Source organism: Talpa europaea, assembly GCF_964194135.1.
Source record: "Talpa europaea genome assembly, chromosome: 3".
NCBI classification, from domain to species: domain Eukaryota; kingdom Metazoa; phylum Chordata; class Mammalia; order Eulipotyphla; family Talpidae; genus Talpa; species Talpa europaea.
The window spans coordinates 128,968,628-128,991,418 of record NC_140069.1 but is presented as its reverse complement, the minus strand read 5'-3'; the positions used below and the strand labels follow the sequence as shown (position 1 = coordinate 128,991,418).

The 22,791-nt window shown below is 34.6% G+C and overlaps 1 protein-coding gene across 6 annotated transcripts in view; it reads right to left on the bottom strand.

The window, feature by feature from the left end:
- The window catches only part of PTPRZ1 (protein tyrosine phosphatase receptor type Z1), a gene marked incomplete at both ends in the record, with an annotated part of 150,402 nt that overhangs the window by 38,498 nt on the left and 89,113 nt on the right, over nucleotides 1–22,791 (bottom strand). For 4 of the 6 annotated variants that reach the window (XM_084229194.1, XM_084229195.1, XM_084229196.1 and 1 more), the window contains 5 exons: nucleotides 843–987; nucleotides 7,978–8,977; nucleotides 10,949–10,995; nucleotides 17,145–17,271; nucleotides 18,102–18,286. In XM_084229194.1, the coding sequence (XP_084085320.1) occupies nucleotides 843–987; nucleotides 7,978–8,977; nucleotides 10,949–10,995; nucleotides 17,145–17,271; nucleotides 18,102–18,286 (1,504 nt within the window). Of the gene's footprint in view, nucleotides 1–842; nucleotides 988–5,412; nucleotides 8,978–10,948; nucleotides 10,996–17,144; nucleotides 17,272–18,101; nucleotides 18,287–22,791 lie in introns of all 6 variants that reach the window. The other 2 variants (XM_084229192.1, XM_084229193.1) reach the window with 1 other exon arrangement.

Sequence of the window (22,791 nt, the reverse complement as noted above, 5' to 3'; positions counted from 1 at the left end):
TTTAATTATAGATCTGAAGAAAATTCTCTTTTAAAACAAAAGTCAAAAGTAGTAAACTATGTCATTTTTTAGTTTACAGGACATATTTATAAGAGCTGCGCTGACTTACACTATGTCCCAAGTAAGCTACTATTTTGCCATGTGTTGTTCTGCTTGGTAGAGGACGAGATGCTTATGGTGGGTTCAAATTTAATGTCCTTTAAAGGTTTAATAATTTATTGATCAGAGTGAAGCTGTATTTCATCATTAAGGAAAATTATAATGGAGTGTAAAATCCCATGCATATTAATATAGACATTAGCTTGTTTTCTAGTTATATTCACATTTTAATTGCTTGACTTTTACTTTTGTAGGTTATCATTCTGTTATTAGTATGCAGTTGATGTGTGCCTTAAACGAAATCCACAGCTAAACAAGAGTATTTTTTCACTATTTCAAAAAAGATAGCGTCCTAAATAAAAACTTTTGAAATTATAACAGCTGGAGCATTTAAACTGAGACGCTTAGATTTATGTTAAATGTTATGATAATGTTTAAATGCTAATTAGATTAATATGACAGCGCAACTGTCAAAACATCGTATTAAATATTAATTGAAGCCAAAGTTCCTTCATTTTACTTTTAGTTGTTTGATTGAAGGATGAAGAACAATCTAATCTTTTATTGTTATGTCTTTGGATTCACAAATTCACCTTTTTCATAGTTACCTTTTTTATAGATAAATTAATGGTCGCTAACAAGTCAAAGACAATTTGGACATATGTTGAAAAGTCATTTCAGATTAATAACAGGCAAAATCTGAGCTCTATGAAATACATTTCCAGTACAAACATTCAACTTACCTCCAGTAGATGAGAATACCCACAAGAACCACTAGACAGATAAAAGTCAGGGCTGACACGATCACAAGGGGTATAACTGCCTTCTTCTCCGACTCCAGCCCCTCAGCTAGACCAATACGAGACTCATGGCTACTATTACTGGCCTCTGTAGTCAGAGAAAATTGAGAAAGTTGATATTTAAGTTTAAGGAAAAATAATATTTTTTAACCAAAGAGCTGCAGCCTTCATTGCTGTCACTTACCTTTAAAATGTTGAATCCATGAGGCAAAGAATGTCTACATTTATAAGCTAATTTTAGTAAAACATAGTTTTAAAAAGTGAAGCAGACTTCAGAGCTGAAGAACTATAGTACCACAAGAGACTGGCACTAGTCAGGGTTGGCAAGAAGTGGGCACACTACTGTCTCAAAGAGTTTGTTAAAGGGAAATGGAAAGAATAAAATAAGAGAATTGCCCAGTATTTACAAAGAATGATCAGGAAAAACAATTCTCCTTGCTGAACACTATATATAATCTTGAATTTCCAAAATTCATTTTAATGCAATTATTTTTAATCCTGTCATTAGGTAACTAGGAATAATTAATAATTTCATGAAGAGAAACCCTTAACCCTTCTTATATTAGAATAACATTTTAATTTAGCAATCTATTCAAAATTTAAAAACAGTTGGTTTTAAAATGTTATTTTGACTTTTGGGGGTGGAATTAATGTAATCTGTACAGATGCTGACTTTTAATGATGCACATCTGAAACTTACATAATATTAAAATGCAATGTTATCTCAATTAAAAGTAAATAAAAATTAAAAAAACAAAAAATGCTCTTGCATGGGAATGGAAAGAATGCACAGACCTAAATCTTTTCAAACATGCAGGTGTAAATTAAAAAAAAAAATCAGAATTATGTACTTGGGTTAATTTTAAAAGATATCAAAGACTATTTTTGCAACCAGGTAGGTACATTACTATTTTAAGACTTTCAAAATCACTGCAACTAAAGCTATCCTTCCAAGTTATTAAAAAGTGTCAGAACTTTGGGGTATCAATGGCCAGGCAGGGTCCCTTCCTTCTACTTTGAGGTGTGTGCACTGGGAAACCAAGATGACTGGACATTAGAACTGCCCTAGCATGAGGCTAACCCTGCTACAGAGTGTCCTTGACGCAGATTTTGAAAGATTTAAATTTAAGTTCCTCATCAGAGGCTACACTGCTTCCCTCTTACTTGGCACATCAATGGTCTTATACTAAGTATCTTACTATTAGTGGTACAAGACAAAGAAAGTCAATTTGCCCTTAACTATTTAGGACTAAGAAATCTGAAATTAATATAAATCCTAAATACATCATTGAAATATACCTGGCTGCAGAGAATTTAAGGTTTAAAATGATAACTTCATTTATAATGAAGGGTGATACAGAAGGGTTCAAGAATTTAATTCATTTGTACAGGAAACAGAAATTTACAAGACACCCTGTTTCTTATAACCATGGATACCCTTGATAGGAAAACTGTAATTTGAATGTGACTAAAATGTCATAAATCTATGTGAAAAGTGGAAATGTTGTATGTCAATTGATTCCTGAGCTGTTAATAATCTTGTGAGAAGTCCAAGCTTCACTTTTGATTAATCAAATGCCCTGGCCATTACATACTGTGGAGAGGCTCATCTTGAAGCCAAAATCATCTGACAGTGAAAAAAAAAACACTGAATATTTCTTAATGAAATTTCTTTATGTAATTTTAGAAAACAGACTGCTTCATATACACCATTGTCTTTACATGTTTTCTGCTGTATCTATTAGCTAAATGGAAAGTTTGTAGGTAATAAATGAAATACCCATATAACCAAATCCCTAGTACTTGGAAATTACAAATGATGTTATCATTATCTATATGTCATTCTTGAAGTGTGGTTCTCAGAGTAGCAGCAGTGGCATCACCTGGAACTTGTTAAAAATTTAGAGTTTGGGCCCCACTACCACCAGCCCAAATCTACTTAATCAAAACCTCTGACTCAGATCCAGTAAGCCTTGCTTTACCGTGTCCTCCAGGAGACTCTGCTCCACTTTAAAATTTGATATTAATTTAAATACAAAGTGAGCTTGTATAATCACATTCTTCAGTGACCACAGGTTTTCAGAACAATATGTATATAGGCGCAGGTATAGTTACATAAAATCTCATTTATGTAAATGTATGTGTATACATATATATGACTGATTGTATATGTGATATATGGGTAAGATATAACACATAACTATGTAACAGATTACCATATATATCACATACACTATATATACCTCTGCAGGCACATGCTCTAGTAGATAGATTTTTTTTTCATAAGTTCTCCTAGAGGCTTGATTTTAAAGGATATCTTTGAGTTGAGGTTTTAGTATGATAATTTCATGATAACTCTATCTTACTTAACCTAGGTATTTTATATAAGATGAGATAACACACATAAGTACAATAAACTTGTCGCTTTACAATCTTATAATGAGGAACATCTAGTTGTATTGATTCTTGAGAAAAATTGAAATACCTATTCTGATATGACTGAGTAGTGTAAATCAATTTCCTAAAAGAGAAAACAAGAATCTACTAATGAAGACCTAAGATTAATATTTTAAAATGCTTTGAAATAAAAAGTATTATTTTGGTATTACAAATTAAATATATTTTTATTATTCTCAATCATGACAGCATAATCTCTGGGAGAGACACGCCAATACATATTTTAGTCTCAGTTTTCTATCAACTCCCTGTGTGAACTGGGTCAAACCATGCAGGATCCTTGTGTCTCTGTTTACATATTTCTAAATTATAGGTACTAATATTTGCCTTATCGATATTATTTTGAGGAACAATGTCTTATAAATTATCTCATATTCTAGAAATAGATAATAGAGTTTCAGAATTAGTCTATATGCATTTGCTAATGAAACTTATTCAATTTTGAATAAGATGGACTACATATGATTTTTTTTTACAGAAATACTTTCAAAACAGGCAAGAATATTTCCCTAATCCTGTTTGATCTTATTTACTTCACTAAATATGCTACTTGATGTTGATTTCTCTTCACCACCATGAGAAAATAACTGTTAATAAATAAATCTAGTCAGTGGATTGAATAGAAATTACTAAGATTTACTCAATAATTTTCAGTTTTATATTTTGCAATATTGTCAAGATATAGTAAAATAGAAAAGTGGATGAATTTGTGTTATTTTTCTTTTATATAAACAATAAAAATAAAAAACAGGTATCATCATTGAAGTCAGATAACAATTCACATACAAGGCAACACTAATGAATATAGTGACCTATGAATTCATTATTCATTCTCACATATCAGGGTGTAAGTGTTTAAGGAATGAAATGTTAAATGTTAAGTAGGTAATGCAGAAAAACTTCTTATAAAAATCTACAAACTTCTAATTGCTGCTGCATGAAGGAAAAATACACTACTAACTCAAGGGATAGAAATAATAAAGAGGAAAAATATCCTAATGAGACTGGTGTCTTTGTTCTGGATAATAAATGCCGAGTTTTATAGAGTAAGAGTATATATTGTTACTTTAGCATCCTCTTGCCAATTTCAAAAATGCCTTAAAATTTAATAATAGCAAAATAATAAAATTCTCACAACCAATTCAATGAAATTATCTAGTATTTCATATGCTTAATGGCAATGAATTTCCTTTTCTTCCCACTGGAATTTAAAGTAAATTGCATTATTTATATGCTGCAAGTAATCTAACATCTGGCTAATAAATTCATTTGCATAAAATACATTAACAAATGAAATGCATTTCTACAGAAAATGTTCCAGTGTTTTACATCTTGTCATACAATACCTATACATACTATGCATATTAATTCCCATTATTTAACCTCCTAGAAAGGTATGTAACAGCAAGTGCAAAGTAGAATGTGTTTTGTTAGTTGACACTGCCCCCTTTAGGCAACATTAAGACAATGAAACAAAAACAATTTTTAAAAATTAAAACCTTAAAAAAACCTTATTAAATTTTAAATCTTAGCAATAAAAGTGTTTTTTTTTTAAATCTCCTCAAGATGATGTGGATATGAAAATTATCTAATTCCTTTCCATGGGGTGGGTCCTTTCCATGGGGTGAGGTCCATGTCATATTTCTCTGAGTTTATAATTCATTTGATAATTCAACAGGATTAGTTTACAGCTTATTTCAGAACATGAATATGAAAAAAAATCTGAAAACAGCACACTACAGTCTGCCATTTAAAACACAATACATGAAAAATGTATCATGCACACATAATTGCTCCCACATATGACAAGCAGCTTCTAGACTATGAAACATTGACCAAAAAAAAAAAAAATTGCTTTATCTATTTTGGAGAGGATTAAATTAAGAACCAAAACATGTTATGTATTCATTTGAAATAATGAATAAAATCGTGTTTTCAAAACTATAAAAACTGACTTGTGGAATGGCTTAATTAAAAAAATAATGTGCCATTGTACCAAATTTCTACCTTTCCATGATTTTTCTATTTCAGCCTATCCCTTTGATTCATAACTAACCTGCCTCTGAAATCTTGAACACTTCTGAGTGCCCGCTAGTAACAGTTGGTGTGGAGGCCTGTGGGGATCCTCGAGTTATTTCTGAGTCACCTGCTTCTGGGACCCCATCAACATCTCTTTCGTTAACATCTGGAAAACTGAAATCTGTGGAAGTCTCATTCTCATTAAGGCTATCTGAGGTAGTTTGCCCTGATCCACTCTCTTCATCACTTGAGAGTACTGCCCAGGCTTTAGATTCTGGGGTGAAAGGCAGCAGGTCAGTGCCAGTCTGAATGTCATTTTCCTGTTTCTCATCACTGTGCTTTTGGGCTGGTGCATTTGTTGGTGATTTACCAGGACTTCTGTCCACATCAGTCTGACTGTGTGAAGTTACACTTGCGACTTTATTTTCTTCTTCAGAACTCTCAGATTGTGAATATGAGATTGGATTATTCTGATTCACAAGACTATTTTCCTGGGTGTCTGAATCATTCATTACCTTTTCCTGTGATTCTCTATAGGAGAGGCATGACATACACTTATTTATCAATAAGCCATCACTATCTCGGTCGTCATAATCATCATCATCGTAATCCTCAATATCACCATTGTCACCACCACCCACCAAATCAGTATCAGATCTGGCACTGTGGGTTAAGTCAGAAGTCGTTTTAGAAGGAAACAGCAACTGGGTTGTGGTGACAGAACCATCTCTTTTAGGAGAAACAGCTGTAATGGAAACATAGGCATTTCCTAAAGCAACAGAATGATCAGTGGTGACAAGTGTCTCAGGAACAACTGTTGGAATACCAGCAAATATCTCATCAGTAATAGAACCCTTGGAGGAGGAGAAAACTTCATCAGAATATATAAGCTTATTTATAAGCGTATTTGGTGGTACATCAGTGGATAAAACGGGAGTAGCAAACACATGCCTTCCTTCTGGGGGGAAGGCATGGCTCATCTCCAAATTGGCAGTTTGGAATATTGAAGGTACCACTTGCTGGGAACTTTCACCTTTAAGCAAAACTAGTTCAAAGTATTTCTCATTTGCATAAGAAATGGTTAAACCTTGAAGTGAAGCAGCGTGCAGAGAAGAAGGTGATACATCAAACTCTGGTACAGATGAAGAGGGCAGCATGTGTTCACTCGAAGCAGAATTTGATGCCAGGAGATGCAATATTGTAGAACTAATTTGATCAACCTTGGGGGTTTCAAACAATATTGGATCACTAGGCACAGCTGGAAGAGCAGTTTTAAGCAATGTGTCAACATCAGAAGCCTGAGAGGAAGGTTGCGGCAAAACTTCAGTATTAAAAGAAGCTGTGGCCTCATGAAATAAGAGCTGAGTTGAAAGAGAGAACATTTCACTAGAAGCAGGGTCAAAGGATGCTGGCTCTGAGTTTGCACTAAGCACAGGTTTAAGCAAAGTGTCACCAAATGCTTGAGATACAGCATGTGCATGTTGAACTGAAAAGTTAGTTTCTGGAACTTGGCTAATCTCCTGAGCAAAAATCTTAGTGGCTGTATAAGCAAGAGACCCTGGAAATATGCCCTTTGTGCTAGAAATGGAACCAGGGGATTCTTGCAAAGATGCCTTCAACTTATTTACATTATCATGTAGGTCAGGCATGACTGTGCTTTCGGGATGGTAAATCATCTCACTGACAGAAGAAATTTTCAGTTCAGTCTCATTTCCATGGATTATATCACCTTTAGAAAGTTTATTACGATCACCAAACACAGATGTTGCATAGGTAAGTTCAGCTACAGAAACGGGTGAAGAAATGTTAAGGGCCGTCAGGCCATCTGTGTCAGGTAACAGAAATTCACTATCAGAGGAGGCTCCAGACCACTCCCCATCATCAGAGAGGCCGTGCGTAGGCTGTAGCTGTGATGCAGATGGGATTATTAACGAAGACTCAGGCACTGGCCTCTGGCTAGGGCTGCTAAATGAGGAAACCTGATGAGATACATCAACTGAATCATGCACAGGTATTGCAGAACCGTAAGAAATAGTGAAGAAGTGTCGGGAGCCCTCATGACTAGATAAGGCATAAGAAGCTTCAAGCCCTGACGAGCGTGCATGCATCACATCACTGCGGGATGGCTCGACTTGAGAAAGCATAGGTGTTTTATAAAGGACACCCGATTCACCACCACCAAATTCCAAGGTCGCAGAAGCAGCATGAGTAGTGGCCTGATGTGACACCACATCAGAATACTGAGCCAGGCTGGGCTCTAATAGCACATCACCCCCAGCCACTGGCAGAGAAGCATGCAGGGACACCTTATCGCTCTCAACAGCTGTAGTAACTTGTGGAAGGATTTGAGAGACTGTATACAGATGGCGAAGCAATTCACTACTGAAGGAAGCAGAGGAAAATGGAAGCAGAGGTGCACCATCATAGGAAGACAGAGTGGATTCAACTGACATATCGACACTGGGAAATACAGGCGTAGCATGCAAGGCCGAATCACTACTTGAAGCAGCAGGGGTAGTGTTGAGGATCTGATTGTCAAGCAACAGAGGGGTGACTAGAGGAAAGACTTCACTACTGTAGGAAGGTTGAAGAGGTGTCTCACCGTTGTATACTGGTTGGGTTGTCTGCGAGTGTACCACGTTGACAGTGGGGGCTGAATCATGTTGTCCAGAGGATGGAGTGAAAGCATGAGGTGTGACCTCAGTCGGGAAGTAGGCAAAGGTAGAATAAGGTGGCATTTCCAGATCTGTGACAGAGGGACCCTGTGCCACCATTGGGCCTGGAGAAGAGGATTCAGTTGTCCTCTCAGGCTCATCAACTGGTATCTCAGTGTAATTGGTCTGGAGAAAGCCTTCTCTACCTGATCCAACATCATGCTCTGTTGTGATGTCTGTAGTGCCAGAGAACCACATGTTTCCATCAACTGAGGGATCCTTCGGAGACTCTTCTGAACCTGATGCGGATGAATCTTCCAAACGCTTTCTTGTAGATTCTGGTGTAAGGACATCAAATGTGATGGCCTCTGGGTTTTCTGAGGAAAATACATACCCCTGGGATATGTTCTCAGAGATGAATGGAATAGGAGAAGTTACAGGACTGGAGCCTGAAGAATCATCAGTCCCCATATCCAGCTTGAAATTGGTTAGTAGATTGTCTTCCTCACTGATATCAGTAGATACCTCTTGAGATTCTGTTACAGAAGCAGCATTTAAGGATTCCAGGGTCCCCGACAAGTTCATCTGTGGGAATCTGATAACAGTGTGAGAGCCTTCATTGAAAGAGCCTGATGTGCCTTCCAGGGTGTGAGCAGGGGGCTTGGTCGCAATCTGTGAAGTCAAGGAAACTTCCTTCTCTGGGGCTAATTCTGTAATTGGTTGCGAAATAGAATCTAAGGATGTGTGGGGAACATCACCCTTTCCAGAGATTTCGCCTCCTCTTGTGGGCAACCGGTTTGTCTTGGCCTCATTGTACTTGGTCCCTACATGATTGTAGATGGTTGTAGTAGGAATCTGGGGCTCCTTTTTCCTTATCTGGTTTGTGGCGTCGTCTCTACCAGGATTCACATGAGGATCTTCTCCCTTGTCTTTCCCCTCTTCTTCCTCCTTTGAAAAACAAAAAGATTTAATGGAATATAAGGAAAGACGAAAACAAACCTTGATATTGCCAAAGGCTGGGTTACAGGCTTCATCTCCACTTGCTGGGTCTTGGGCTCTTTGGTTCATAAAGCAGCATCCCATGGAAGCCGAGTCTCTATAATTTGCATCATCCACCCTCCAGGGATGGTAATGAAACTTCATGAAAACACGACTGCCTTTATGTTAATCTCATAGAAGTGACTGAATGAATAGATATAGCAGCTTTAAAAGGAAGGCAATATATTACAGATGTCTTTATGTATTGAGCATTATTCAACATGATACCTAGTTACCTAGTTTCTTGTTTTTGCCTTTCTTTGTTCAGTTTATCTGGAAACCAGTTAAAATGCAATTAATTTCTTATTATATGAAATGGCACTGAAATAAGAGCAGCTGACTGTTCAGAATATTTTATTATTTTCAGAAAATAATTTTAGTAAAAGGTGAAAAATTTATATGATATGAAGAGAAACCAGAGTATCAGAAAATCATTTTAAAGCCACCATAAGGGACTGGAAGAGGTTTTTGTTTTTAATATTTTTCATTTAAATCTTAAGACACATTTTAAAGGCAACTTGTCAAAATATGCTTCCAGTACTAATTGTTTAACCTAGCCCTTTCCTTAGAAACATCAGGCAGGTTATGTGTTTCTTCACTAACACATAGTAAATGTCAGGAAAACCCAGCAGTCAATTGACTAGTGGTCAATCAAGCTCCAGAACTGAAACAATAATTTTCTATGGCTTGTAAATCACCCAGTTTATGGTGTTTTGTCCAAACTGACTAAGCCACAGACCAACACCTTGAGCTTACAGTGTAAAAATAATTTATTTTTCCTGCCTTTCACTTGATTCTGGTTATCATTTCCAAGTACACACACACCCACATGCGTGCACACACATATGTGTGCACATGCAAAGATCCTTAACTGAATTCTGTGAATTCTTGGTGAAACAAGGACTGGTCATTTCGCTAAAACTGTCCTTTGTTCTTATAAAATTTTGAAAGAAAAAGGAGAGCTAAACATAATAATTTAATATGAAATAAATATATAAGATAAATATTAATATAATGATACATGTGAAAATATAACCTAATTGCTATTTATTGCTAGATAGCAGCATTTGTTCTCACATTTTTATCTGCTCATACATACATATATACATACGCACAAATTCACAATTATTAACAATGCTACTAACAGTAGCATCTAGAATTAATATGTAATCTCAGTTATGATGAATAGTGTATTTGGATTGAGGATGAGATTACAGTCATCTTATCTCTAATAAAAATTATGTACACAAATTGATTCTGATTCTGAATGATGAATACTTATATAACTTATATAGTGTTATAACGCAATGCTATCTCAATTAAAAAAAGACAATGCTAAAACTGATACATACTCATGACTACTTAAGTTACCTGAAGGACATTGTGCTAGCAACAGGCACTTAAATATTAATACTCCAAACACAAAAAAATCAAATTATATGGGTAAAAAATATACACAATTTATATATTGGCTCTTATTTATTATCAAGCTTTTAATCACTGTTTATGGTAGTCATAAATTTACTGTAGCAATATTAAGAATTGGTTAACTAATATTCAAGTTTTTTTTTACAAAAATCTGAACATTGAAAAAATTCCATATTATCACTATAGCTCATAACTATAATTAATTTTTAAGTTCAGTTTTTTTATTATTACCAAGCCTTTCTATTTGTGTTTTTCAAATAATAATATATTATCTTCTTACTTCTTAAAAAAACTGTATCTCAATTACATAACCAGTCATAAAACTCAGCAACAAACCCCACAAATGAATAAAGCAAAGCAAACTTTTACTAATGCAACATTTTAAACCTAAATAGTAATTAGAAACAGGCTTTTACATTTTAAAATATTGAAATGTAAAGACAGTTGTGATACCTTGAATATTTCTTCAGTTCCAATTAGTTCAGGAAACACGTCAAGTTCTACAAAATTAAAAACAAAACTATTATAATTTTTATTCAATGATTTCAGTCTGTGGTTTACCTTTGGGTGAAAATAAGGAAAAGGGGGAAAAAAACACTGTTAGTTTTGAAAATATAGAATTGCTCAAAATAAAAAACTCAAATTCCAGTTTTTAACCTGACTGAATACTACCTACCACAACACAACATAAATATATAAGCTGTGTTCCAACCCTTCATCTCTGCCCTCTACTTGAGTTTTCCCACTCTAGCCCAAGTGTTTGAAGCTAAGAAAGAGAGGACTTAAAGAGGTGACATATCTGTGTATAAAGAAATTACTTTTTTTATCAGTGCAAACTAACTTTCACTGTTAGCAGTGTTGATAAAAAAAGCTCAGTTGTAGAAATGCAGGGACCTTTTTTTTTTTTTTTGGAAATGACAGGATTTTATTTTCTTATTCAGCTACTTCTTCCTTTAGTTCTGCTTCTGATTGAAGGCTAAACAACTCATTTTACTCTTTGGATTACACCTCTTTGTATAGAGGCTGTTGTACCAGATAAACTGGAGAGTGTTTTCCATCTGGCCTCCCACTGGCTTGGCAGCCGAAGGACTGAACCCACAAATCTCTACCTTCTCCTCAGGGAGTCAATTCGTGCTGTTCATGCAGGGACAGTGATGGCCAGGACCATCAAGTTCATTTTTACCAAGCTGAAAGCATCAATATATTTCTAGTACTTGGAAATCTTAGTCTTAAACAGGACCTGTTGGAAGATGTTAGGAAGGCGTGAGAACTGGTTCTCCAACTCCTCCAAGGAATCTAGCCACACCGCCAAATGCCTGAGAGACTAAGGGAGCATTTTCCTCATTTTTCACCTAGAGCGCGTAGGAGGGACGATCGCAGCAGGTGACCATGAGTTTGCTTGAGTACTATTATAAATATGTTCCTCTTCTTTCTTTTACTTTATAGAATCTTATTCCATCTCCTAAGGTTTTGCTCTTTTTTTATCCCAATGCTGCCTATATCCTGTTTTATGCCTCTACCAATTCTCCAAGGAAATGCATATTCTATGGAAATCCCAAAGGCATGACTGAATTAATATTAAATGTGTATCAAATCCACACCTATTTTATAATACATACTTTCTTGAGTTTATTTTTACCAGAAAATTTCTAGTATTAAGAAATGGTAAACCATAAAACACAGTAACAGCATGAATTCTATTTAGCAGACAATGCAAGCAATATTTGTAAGTCCAGATTCCAAGAGGATTTTATTTAAAGTTTATACTCTTGAATATTTATCTGTTGCAGTTACTTACCCTGGGCAATTTTCTCTGCTAGAAAAATGAGAATACTCACTAGCAATAATTACAATCTTAAAGTTTTTAACTCTCAATTATTTTCTTTCTGGTTAAAACTGACCATGAAAGAGTTTGGAAACTTATTTGGATCATAATGTTCTCCTTTTTCTATTTTGTGTCTAGGAAACCTTCTCCTACCCTCTATTTTTCATGGTTTTTATTATTTATAGTCCAAGATTAAAGTGATTTCTGTTGTCAAAAACAATTGTGCTTCTGCAAATTCCAAGAAACCAATACAAGTGAATTTAAAATGCAGACACAACTTAACTGACAATTAAGAACTTTCAGTGTGATTTTCTAAAATCTAAAACTGGAGGAGTTCATTCTTGTCAAAATCGTCACATTCAGCATATGAGACAATCCCTAACTGAATTGGAAATGTTTGGAAATGGAGTCACCCCTTTTCATGTATTTTTAAATTATTTAGTGCTTACAAGGACAAACCATAATCAAATACATGTTAGTGACACATACACTTTAAATTTTTCTCTGTGAAGAGTTTACAGGAACAAATCTAAACAATAGTCCATTATCTTTAATGTGCCTAAGGAAGTATTTTAGAATTTTAAAAAAGTCTAACTTCATATTTTCAATGGACAAAGGTAATTTTCTTATTAATGGTAAGAACTGGGGTGGGGTGTCTATATAATTATCACATTAAGGACTGATTTCCTTTTCTTACCATATTCTCTGTGTATTGCATTTGATTTATTTTTATCCTTTTATCAGAGCATAAATTAACTATATGGATCATGACTTCCAATAAGCTAATACACATGATTTTACCCAATCATATCCTTTAAAGGATATCTGTGTGCTCTACTATATAGCTGGCTTCACTATTTACTGCAGTAAGATGTTTTCTTTATGTTCCTTTTAGATTCTAGGGTGCAGAATATAGGGACCCAAAAGCCCTCAGGGATCATCTTTGTTTCACAGCACACTCATGGGTGATTATCCCAAGTGTGGTGCCTTTATATTGGTCAATATAAACCTATTAGAATGATCTTCACTATGGTTTCTGATTAATCTCAGATGATTTAAACTGATGGAAACTCTGGGGTAGCCCCCCAACACCCAGTAGTCTTTTGCTAAGCCTTTTCAACAATTTTCAGGACAATTTTAAATTTGATAATTTTGGAAGACTGTTTCTACACTCATGCCTTCTAAATTGTTCAGGATCACAGTATCCAAAGGTGATTCCAATCTCATGACTGGCACGTGGTCTCATATTGAATACCCTTTGGCCTGCTGTTTCCTCACATAACCAATATTTTAGTAGTCATTGATCAGACTCAAGTACTACTGAATATATTAAATAATTCAAAATTATACTGGTTTACAGAATCTCCTTACATCATCAAAACTACAAAGGCTACAAAAAAAGTCTGAGAGTGAAGACTGTTAAGAACTTTTTTTTGGGATGAATACCAATAATTGACATTTGTGTGATAATGAAGCAACAACACTTGTTTGATTCTGGATTTGCTTTGGGGCACATGTAATGTTAGATTTTCCAAAAGAACATGTGAGTAACACATTAAAATTCCATCACACAAAAAAGCAACACTGATGTAGGTTGGCAAGCAAGGACAATTTAATTGTTTGAAGGTATGCCAAGTTTCACAGTGCAAAAGGTGACAGCAATATAGACTGCAATCTCTTCAAACTGTGATTTTAAATATCATTATATAAAAGCACCAATAACATAGGATGATACAGGCAGAGTAAGGACAGATGTATAGTGATTTAACAAAGACAACTGTTACACAACTGAAAAACACACAATAACAGAAAGATGTGTAGACCCAGTTCACCAAGCATTAAAATTTAAAATGTATAATTGAAAAGGCCCTAAAAAATGTACTTAAATAACATCCTCTATAATAGCATAATAGTAAGTCTATATACAAAATTATTTTAGGTATAAGGAAATAAATATATTTATGAATTAGTCATTCATAAGTATAATTTTCCTCAAAACACTTGAATGTACATTTCTGCTTAACCTTTAAAAGGTTTCCTTGACAAATTTAAATTATTTTCAAATATGAATTTATACATTTATTATAAAATAGCAATTTATAATAATTTTAATGGACATTAGCTTATGGTATACTGTTGTACACAACTGTAATCAACATGTACCACTAATAAATTAATTGGATTAGCCAACATTAAATGTACATTTGGAAGCTGAATTTTCTTTAACAGATATTGACTAGAATATTTGAAATCTATGATTGAAAGAATGAGGGGAATTATAAGTGATCTCTTTCATTTCTTCTTAACAAAGTCAATAAATAATTCAGTATTTAGAAGATAACTTTTCCAAAATCATAGACTATTCAATAAGTTTTTTTTTTATTAAGGTAACAGAACAAGATGATTAACATGATTAACAAGATGAAATGATACTAATAAAAAAATCATGAAACAAGCAACAAACTCAAAAGTCACTTTAATCTATATTTGCCCACATAAATCATAAAATTACAAATCTTATAAGTGTCATCACACTAAGCCACAAGACATTCCTACTGGCAGGACTTGTATTTTTACCATAAGACAAAAATTAAGATAATTAATTAATTGTAAATATACAGATTGCAATGCCATTGCAGCCTTTCAGATAAAAATAAATGAGTTCTAAGATAAATAATATTTTTTTCCAAAAATTAGAAAGACCCAAACTTTGGGTAAATTGGCTTTTGATGAAGGAATTTTGGGTAGAAGTAATTAAGGCATAATCTCCCTAACTTTTAAGCCCTTGATTTTAAGGATAATAAAAGTGTAATAAAACATCAATCAAATACCATCTTTGACTACAACATCATTACTATGCAAAATTCTTTAAGGGACCAAGACATCCATGGGGAGTAAATGGTGTGTCCAAGCTAGCATCTCATTATTACAATGTTCAATAGCATCCCGATCCTTGGAATAAATAGAAATTAAGTTATAATATTTATTATTTTGTACAAATATGAAAGTGTTTCAAAAGATATAGGAGTTTTGCACTTTGTGCCAATATATACTCAGTCTAAAAGAATCACTCAGAATCACACCTATAGGAAATACGTTTGATCTTTTTTTTTCCATATGCAATAAACCTCTTTAAAAACAACAACAAAGAAATTGAGGAAGTTCAATATTTTGGCATAGTGGATAGAGTAAAAAAAGTGTGTGACATGAATACCTAAAAGTAGATATTTTTGTAAAATCTTGCGAAATTGTTATAAGCACAGAAGTTAGAGTAGTATAATTAAACCATTATGGCAAAAATAAGTGGGTATATTAAATATAATTTGTATCTTAAAATACACAACAGGATTAAAGGATATTTTTATATGCCATATTTCATTAATTCACATATTATTGGCCAACATAGGCAATGTTGACCGCTAAAGATGTTATTTTTTTGAGTGAATCAAAACATTCAATGGAGGAGCATGATGTGATATAGCCAAAATCATGGTCAATTAATTCAATACTCACCTTTCAATAAAATTTAAAGTGTATATTCCATTTAAATATAACCTGTTTTTGAAAATAATGCTAAGTGAAAGCAGTGGGAAATATGGTTATATCCAGATGAAGAGGTAGATCATACGAAATATTAAAAAGTGATACTTCGAACATGATAATAGTCATAGTCTTTAGCCATCATTGTTCTAATTTGGGAAACATCTTGGAGAATTTTAGCCCCTACAATTTGGAACATTATATATTCAAATAGCTAATGCTGTGACATATATTCTTTAACTTCAAATATTTAACTAGTTAGCACAACTACAGTGAGGTGATTGGTGAACAAACTTATATTTGTGTTAAAAGCCCTGCTATAACGTTTAGACCACAAAGACAAACCAATACACATCAGTTTTCCTTCCATATGTGAACATGGAGTGTGTTATAATTAATACAATTTGTTAATTATTCATTTCCATTAAAAACTTGTAAAAATTTCAGTGAGTAACCTCATGATGGGGTTGATCAAAGAGTTTACATTTATGTATGAACCTTTACAAATATATATGAATGTATGACGTGTATGTGTGTGAACAGATGCACATATACATATATGCATATATGCTTTCCATTCATTGTTTTCCATTCATTGCTTTAAAACTACTTATACAAGAAAAGGAAAACTTCAACTTAATTATATAAATTTGTGAAGTGTCAACTTATGATGGTTAACATTTTGCATATGTTTTAAGATCAAAAGATTTTCCCATAATATTTAGAGAAGATGCATGCAAACACAATACAATTAAACACAACATCCTTTGTTTTGTTTTGTGAAATAGGGCTGGCAAATCAATCAAGAGAAAAGCACTCCTCCACAAACACCAAATTATAAAAGTGGGTAAGAACTCTTCAGATGCTTTGTACAGCTATTTCAGGGTACCTCATCTGATCCTAGGATCATGCGTATACTTACTACAAAAGACTTTGCGGTCTGAAAAAGGAAACACAAGGGAAACCAACTCTTAATTATCTAAACTAAATATTAACTTACATGGCAAATTTCCTTTGATACTTGTTACAGATACTATAGGATATTTTACTGTTCTTCTTTTAGAAATGGAAGCCTCAATATTAAAAATAGATTTACTTCTTATCCTGCACCAAATCTGCTGAATGAAATATGGGTTCCTAGACTCATGACATAGACTAAAAAGATGATCATTTTGCTTTCTTGGCCAAAGGAATACAAAGTTGGGGAGCAAGTATCATTCCGTCCAGTAGTTAAATTAGCCTCATTTATTTTTGATAATATAAAGGTGTATCGGGGAAACTTACCAGCATCATTGGAAGGCATGTCGACAATCAGCTGGTCGCTGTATTTTCCATATAAGCCATTAGTGCAAATGGCAACTATTTGAAGAACATAGCTCATATTGGGCAGTAAATTATTGAGAATAGCACCCTAAAAAGGAAGAGGTTCATAATTACACACAAGGGTTATTTTCAAGGGTTATTTCTCAGAACAGTAGTCATCTGTTCTGAGAAACTTTTTTCTTATTTGTCAGTGGAAAATATTAATATTTTATTCACACAAAGAAAAGTTTATGTGATGTTAAGTTGAATTTGTAATATTTAATGAATTAGAAGACACTGGGAAATGAGGCCCTTTTGGCTTCTTAAAATAAATCAGATTTTAATTTTAGCAAGTTTTATTTTTAACTGAAACTCATCAACATAAATGAGTACCCCAAACGGCAAATTAATATTTCAGAGAAATAAATGGATAGAATTTGAAAACAAGGAGTAGAATATAAAAGAAGAAAAAACAGTGTATTTCTTCATCCTCATCTCTGAAATGAAAAATAGTAAGTTCCACAACTTTCCCAGTTCATAGTGTCTCTGTTCTAGTCAACTGAATTTAAAAATTGCTACGAAGTTTGTCTATTTTGTCCATATGGCAGTTAACGTGTTATCCTGACATAAGTCTTTGTTTATATGTAGGTTCCCAGGCCTTCCCAGTGGGACTCCAGCTGTCTGATAGCGCAGTCTACTTTCCTTGATCTGTTCTGGGGCATTCCATAAGCCATACCAAGAAGGGACTTTCTTACCCACACCCCAGGCTATGGCCAACATTTCCCTACCAATGCTTCTGCGCCCTTCTCCCCTGATGCAGAGCTTCAGAGAAGTCTAAAGTAGCTGAGAACAGCAATTTACAATCACTTGTAAACTCTTACTTTGAAAAATTAAACTCTTATATTATCAATACATAGAAACAATTGCTTTCATAGTCACCAAGTCTTGATAGCCATCTGTCAAAAATTCATGCTTGGTTTGGTCTTCTCCTTCTAATTGTTGATACAAAACTGCAAACTTCTCAATCATGGTGTCATAAACAACTCGAGGTCTCTCCCAAGTGACAAGAAGGCTGGTATAATTCTCTGGGTCAGCTTGAACATTTTCTGGTTCTGAACTACAAACTTCAGAGAAAAAAAGTACAGTGATTGATACAACTGTCAACCTCCAAGTAAGCTATAATCTATGAAAATTTGTGTTCTAATTTATTTTATTAGAAGGCAATAAAAAGATACACTTTTCAATTAGGGAGCTTCTGTTTACGTCACTCCCTGCAGATTCCTTCCTTCCTTAATCTGTCGGTTCAAGTCCTACTCCTCGCTTCCAGAATAGCTCTTGCCCAAATGCGATCTTCTTTCTCATTATGTTCCTGATCTCTGCTAAATGATCTGTCATTATCAATTGTCAGATCTGCTTTGCCATGATTATTGCATTAACTGCATGGTCTCATATTATTTTTTTAGAACAGGTCTTAACTCTCCTGTACAGTACAAACTAAGAACCAGAGCTTTTTAAGAACACACCAACTGGAAAATATCTGGCATAAAAATTCATTTTTTGAAATAAGCTAACAAAGATTATCTTCAAGTTTATGCTACCTTTATTTCTCTTATTTGGTACCTGGAAAAGAGAATGATCTGAGGATGAGGAATTAAATTATAAAATATGATCTATTTTCAGACATTTGTTGTTAGAAAATCCTTTAGATAATTTAAAATTCCCAATTGGGGAAAACGATAGGGGAACAATGAAAACTATTATTTCAGTATTTTTCAGATCTGCTAAAAAAAATTCCACTTGGGCACCGTAAGTAGATTAAGCAATTAATTTCAGGGAATTAGAAGATCTGTTTGTCTCCTCTGAAAATAATTGTATTTTGAAAATTGTTTGGAGGCTTCATTAAAATGAATTGAAGCCTATGTTGGGAATCGTGCCAAAAATGTGGTCCCATTAGAAAGAGCACTGTGATATTTTCTGAAATAGATTTATAACGTGGTTGTTTGGACTAATTGTGAAGACTGAAATGATAAACTTTTTTACATTGTGCTAATGAAGCAGTGTAATAAATATAATCTTTCCATAGGCCAGATAGATTTGCAATAGAGAGGAAAAGGTCCCCAAGGCCAATGATTTAAGTAACACTCTCACATATTCTAGGCCTTGCTTTCAGGGTATAACTGAAGTTACAAAGCTACCAGATGGCAGTTTGCAGTTGACTTGGGTGAAGTAATCATCACCACTACAAAAACTATTTCAAAGACTCAATGAAAATATGCCAGCAATAACATCAGAATGTTACCCCAAATCCATGTAGTTAATCTCACAAACACAGGAGGCACCCAAAACTAACAATTGCCTTGGTCCTCCCCTGGTGGCGCAGCAGTTGAGCGCTGGGCTACGAGGCTGCCCTCAGCCTCTGCAGCGCTGTTTGGTTCCTGGGCCACCAGTGAGGGTCCCACCAAAAAAACCCAAAAAAACAAAAAAGCCTAAAAATTGCCTTGTAAATTGAAAACTTTTATATACAATGTTTAGCATTAGCAATTTAAGCAAATGTATGCTATGCTAGCTATGGCTTCTGAGTGTTTCAAAAAAGGTTTAGTGTATTTATATTTTGGAAAATGACATCTAGCTCTATGTGCTTTATGTAAATAAATGCATATATAATTTTATATGACAGGAGACATAAAGGCAGAGACAGGAATTTTCACCATAAAAACTATGATGCTAATTTTTGTTTATCAAGGATTTAGAATGAAATGCTACTTTGAGAATTAGAGGGCTATTTTTCCATTATCAAAAAAAAAACAACAAATTCAAAATCAAAGGATATATTGTAGTCTAGGTCTAGAGTACATCATCTATACTCTATCTGGTGGACACTTCTACTTATGTCCACTAGATGGCAGAAGACACCACATAATCAGTTTGAAAGTAAACTACTCATACAATCAGTATCTTTAGAGGATCAGAATCAGAATCACCTGGATCTTGTTTCTAATGACGTTCAAGTCCACTTTGAGAAGACAGAAATTTACAAATATCATTTATAGATTTCCTTCCAGAAAATCAATCCTACTTTTTAGAGAATGGAAAGTGTTGAAGTGAACTGTTCCTTAAAGATGAATTTCTCTTAAAATACATTCAAGTTTTACATATACACACAAAACAAAAAATTTCTGGAGAAAAATATAGAAATTTACATTTCCTTTCACCAGGTTTTTCTTTCTTTGTTTTCTCCTTTACAAATCTGTAAGAACTTATTACTAATTTGCTTAATGGGTTAAACTTCCATTTTAATCAGAATCAAAAACACCTGTGTTTATTGGTCATCAATAGCTTAGTAACATGTCATAAAAGTGCAGGTAATCATCTTTTAGATGCTAAAACATAGAATTTCATGGAGGAAGAGATATATGCTTTGGAATGTTTCAAGAGAAAAGTCTTGACAAAATGTAACCTATGATCTTGCCAGATTTGCTTTCTATAAGGTAGGACTGGGTCTCTTCAATAACAATCTAGTTAACTAGCTGGGTAATGACTGTGGAATAAGTTATTCAGTTGCACTAGATTTCCAGGTTTTCCTTGTATTTCTAATTGAAATCAATTTAACTATCTCATTAGAAGAGCATCTACTTTATAAAGCACAACACCTGGACTGAAAAGTGAGGTTTTCCAGATCAACACATACTCAGACACCATATACAAGCTACCAACTGAGATAGTAAAATAGGAAAAAATCATAATTTCCTTCATTTTAGGGAGTTCTGAACTATGTTAATGTTCCAGTTCCCGCTTCAGGACTGAATTGCATGCTCTAATTCCTTTCTAATTCGGGGTCCTTCTTCTTCAGATACTCATTGGAGATACCACCAAGAAGGAGAATCTGGTTTCTGCAAGATCTCAGCTATGGCCAACCTGGGTCCATGCCAAGGCCCATGGAATACAAGTAAGCAATATAAATGATATAACTGCACTTAATATAATAGCTAAGGATCCTCACAAATTAAAGAGGTCGCCATCCCCTTTGTCAGGGAGTAATAAGTGTTCTTACTTAAAGCTTGTTTTTATCATTCAACTCTCTTCTACCTGGTGGCTGGTGCTCCTGACACACAGATAAAGAAATAGCCTGATTTGGAAGCGCATTCCCAGGATCAACTGTAACCTTTAAATAAGTCCACTAGAAAATGTAGTTAAGTGCTTTTAGTTTCTAAGTTCCAGATCCTATTAAGAGCGCATGCAAAAACTTGCCCCCCCCCCCTTTTTGCATTCCTCTCTAAATGTTTTAGAAGAAATGCAGTCTTTGGGCCTTCCCTGGTAGCCCAGCGGTTGAGCGCTGGGCTGTGAAGCTGCCTGCCCCGGGCGAGGGTCCCACATGGTGTGCAGACCTCTCCTGCCACCTGCTGCTCCTCTCAGCAGTGTATTTTGTCACTCTGCCTGTTCTGCTCCCTGCTCTGGCTCTGGTGAATTCTCTCACCCTCCCACGCTTCTGACTGTACCCAGTGCTTGTATAAATAAATAAATTACTTAATAATAAAAAAAAAGAAATGCAGTCTTTTGTAAACTTTTTATAAAAATCTGCCACTTAGACCAAATTAGGTTGTGTTTTACAAATTTACACATTCTTTCATGAAAAGGCATAAAAACTTCAGAAACTTTTTGCTGACATGAAGTCCTTTATTCTCTCATCACGTGTGAGAACTTTTATGAGTGAAGACCTACCAGGAACGCACAAGACCAGCAAAGCAGATGCCAAAAGATGAATAAGCAAAGCACTGAGTGTCAGAGGGCAAAGGAAAAAATGGTGGGAAAAGAAACAAGAAAGAAGTACAAACAAGGAGAACAGGACGCCTCTGCTGGGACAAGCCTCTCAGCTGAGTGTGGAAGTGGATGCAGAGGGACAAGGGCAGATACGAGTCTCTTCCAGCTTGCGCTCCTGGATGTGGGCATCTTGGAAGGAGGTTTAACTGCCCACGGGAGGAAGTCCAGTCTCAACTCTAGGGATTATGAGTAAAAATGTGGGTGGGAGGTGAAAAGCTTCTAAGAAGTGTGGTCGAACAAATGTCAACCACCTCAGTAGGTTTTACCCAGTTATTTCCCACTGACATGAAGGTGGGGACAATTTAACCTAAGTCCATGTCAAAAGTGTTTCTTGAAAGGACACTGATTTAAAAAAAATAGGAACTATATGCTTTTCTCAGGTTTATGAGCCTCATTTCAAAAAATATCAATGCAGGTATTTTTGACAACTAATCTTTGAGGAGCCTAAAGATTTGCAAACTCAGAAGACAACCAGTATTTGGGTTGTGATTGCAGCTCTTAAAAAAACTAATGCAAACACTGCCACGAATGATAAAAGTAATAATTGTTTTGTATTTCAAAATGATTACATAATTCACTTTAGAAGAACAGCCAGCCAAAGAAATCTTTCACATCCTAATTCTGTCAGTCTTCTCTAGAGACACAGTAACTTCATCAATACTTTAAGTTGTAATATATAGTCTTCTAAGAAGTAAATAACCATCATGTCACTTTGCTGCACAGTGATAATGTGTGAGTAACCTTAATGAGTACTACTTATAACCACTGACCTTCAGGAAGGTGAATCTACTGATGTATAATTCATCATGAC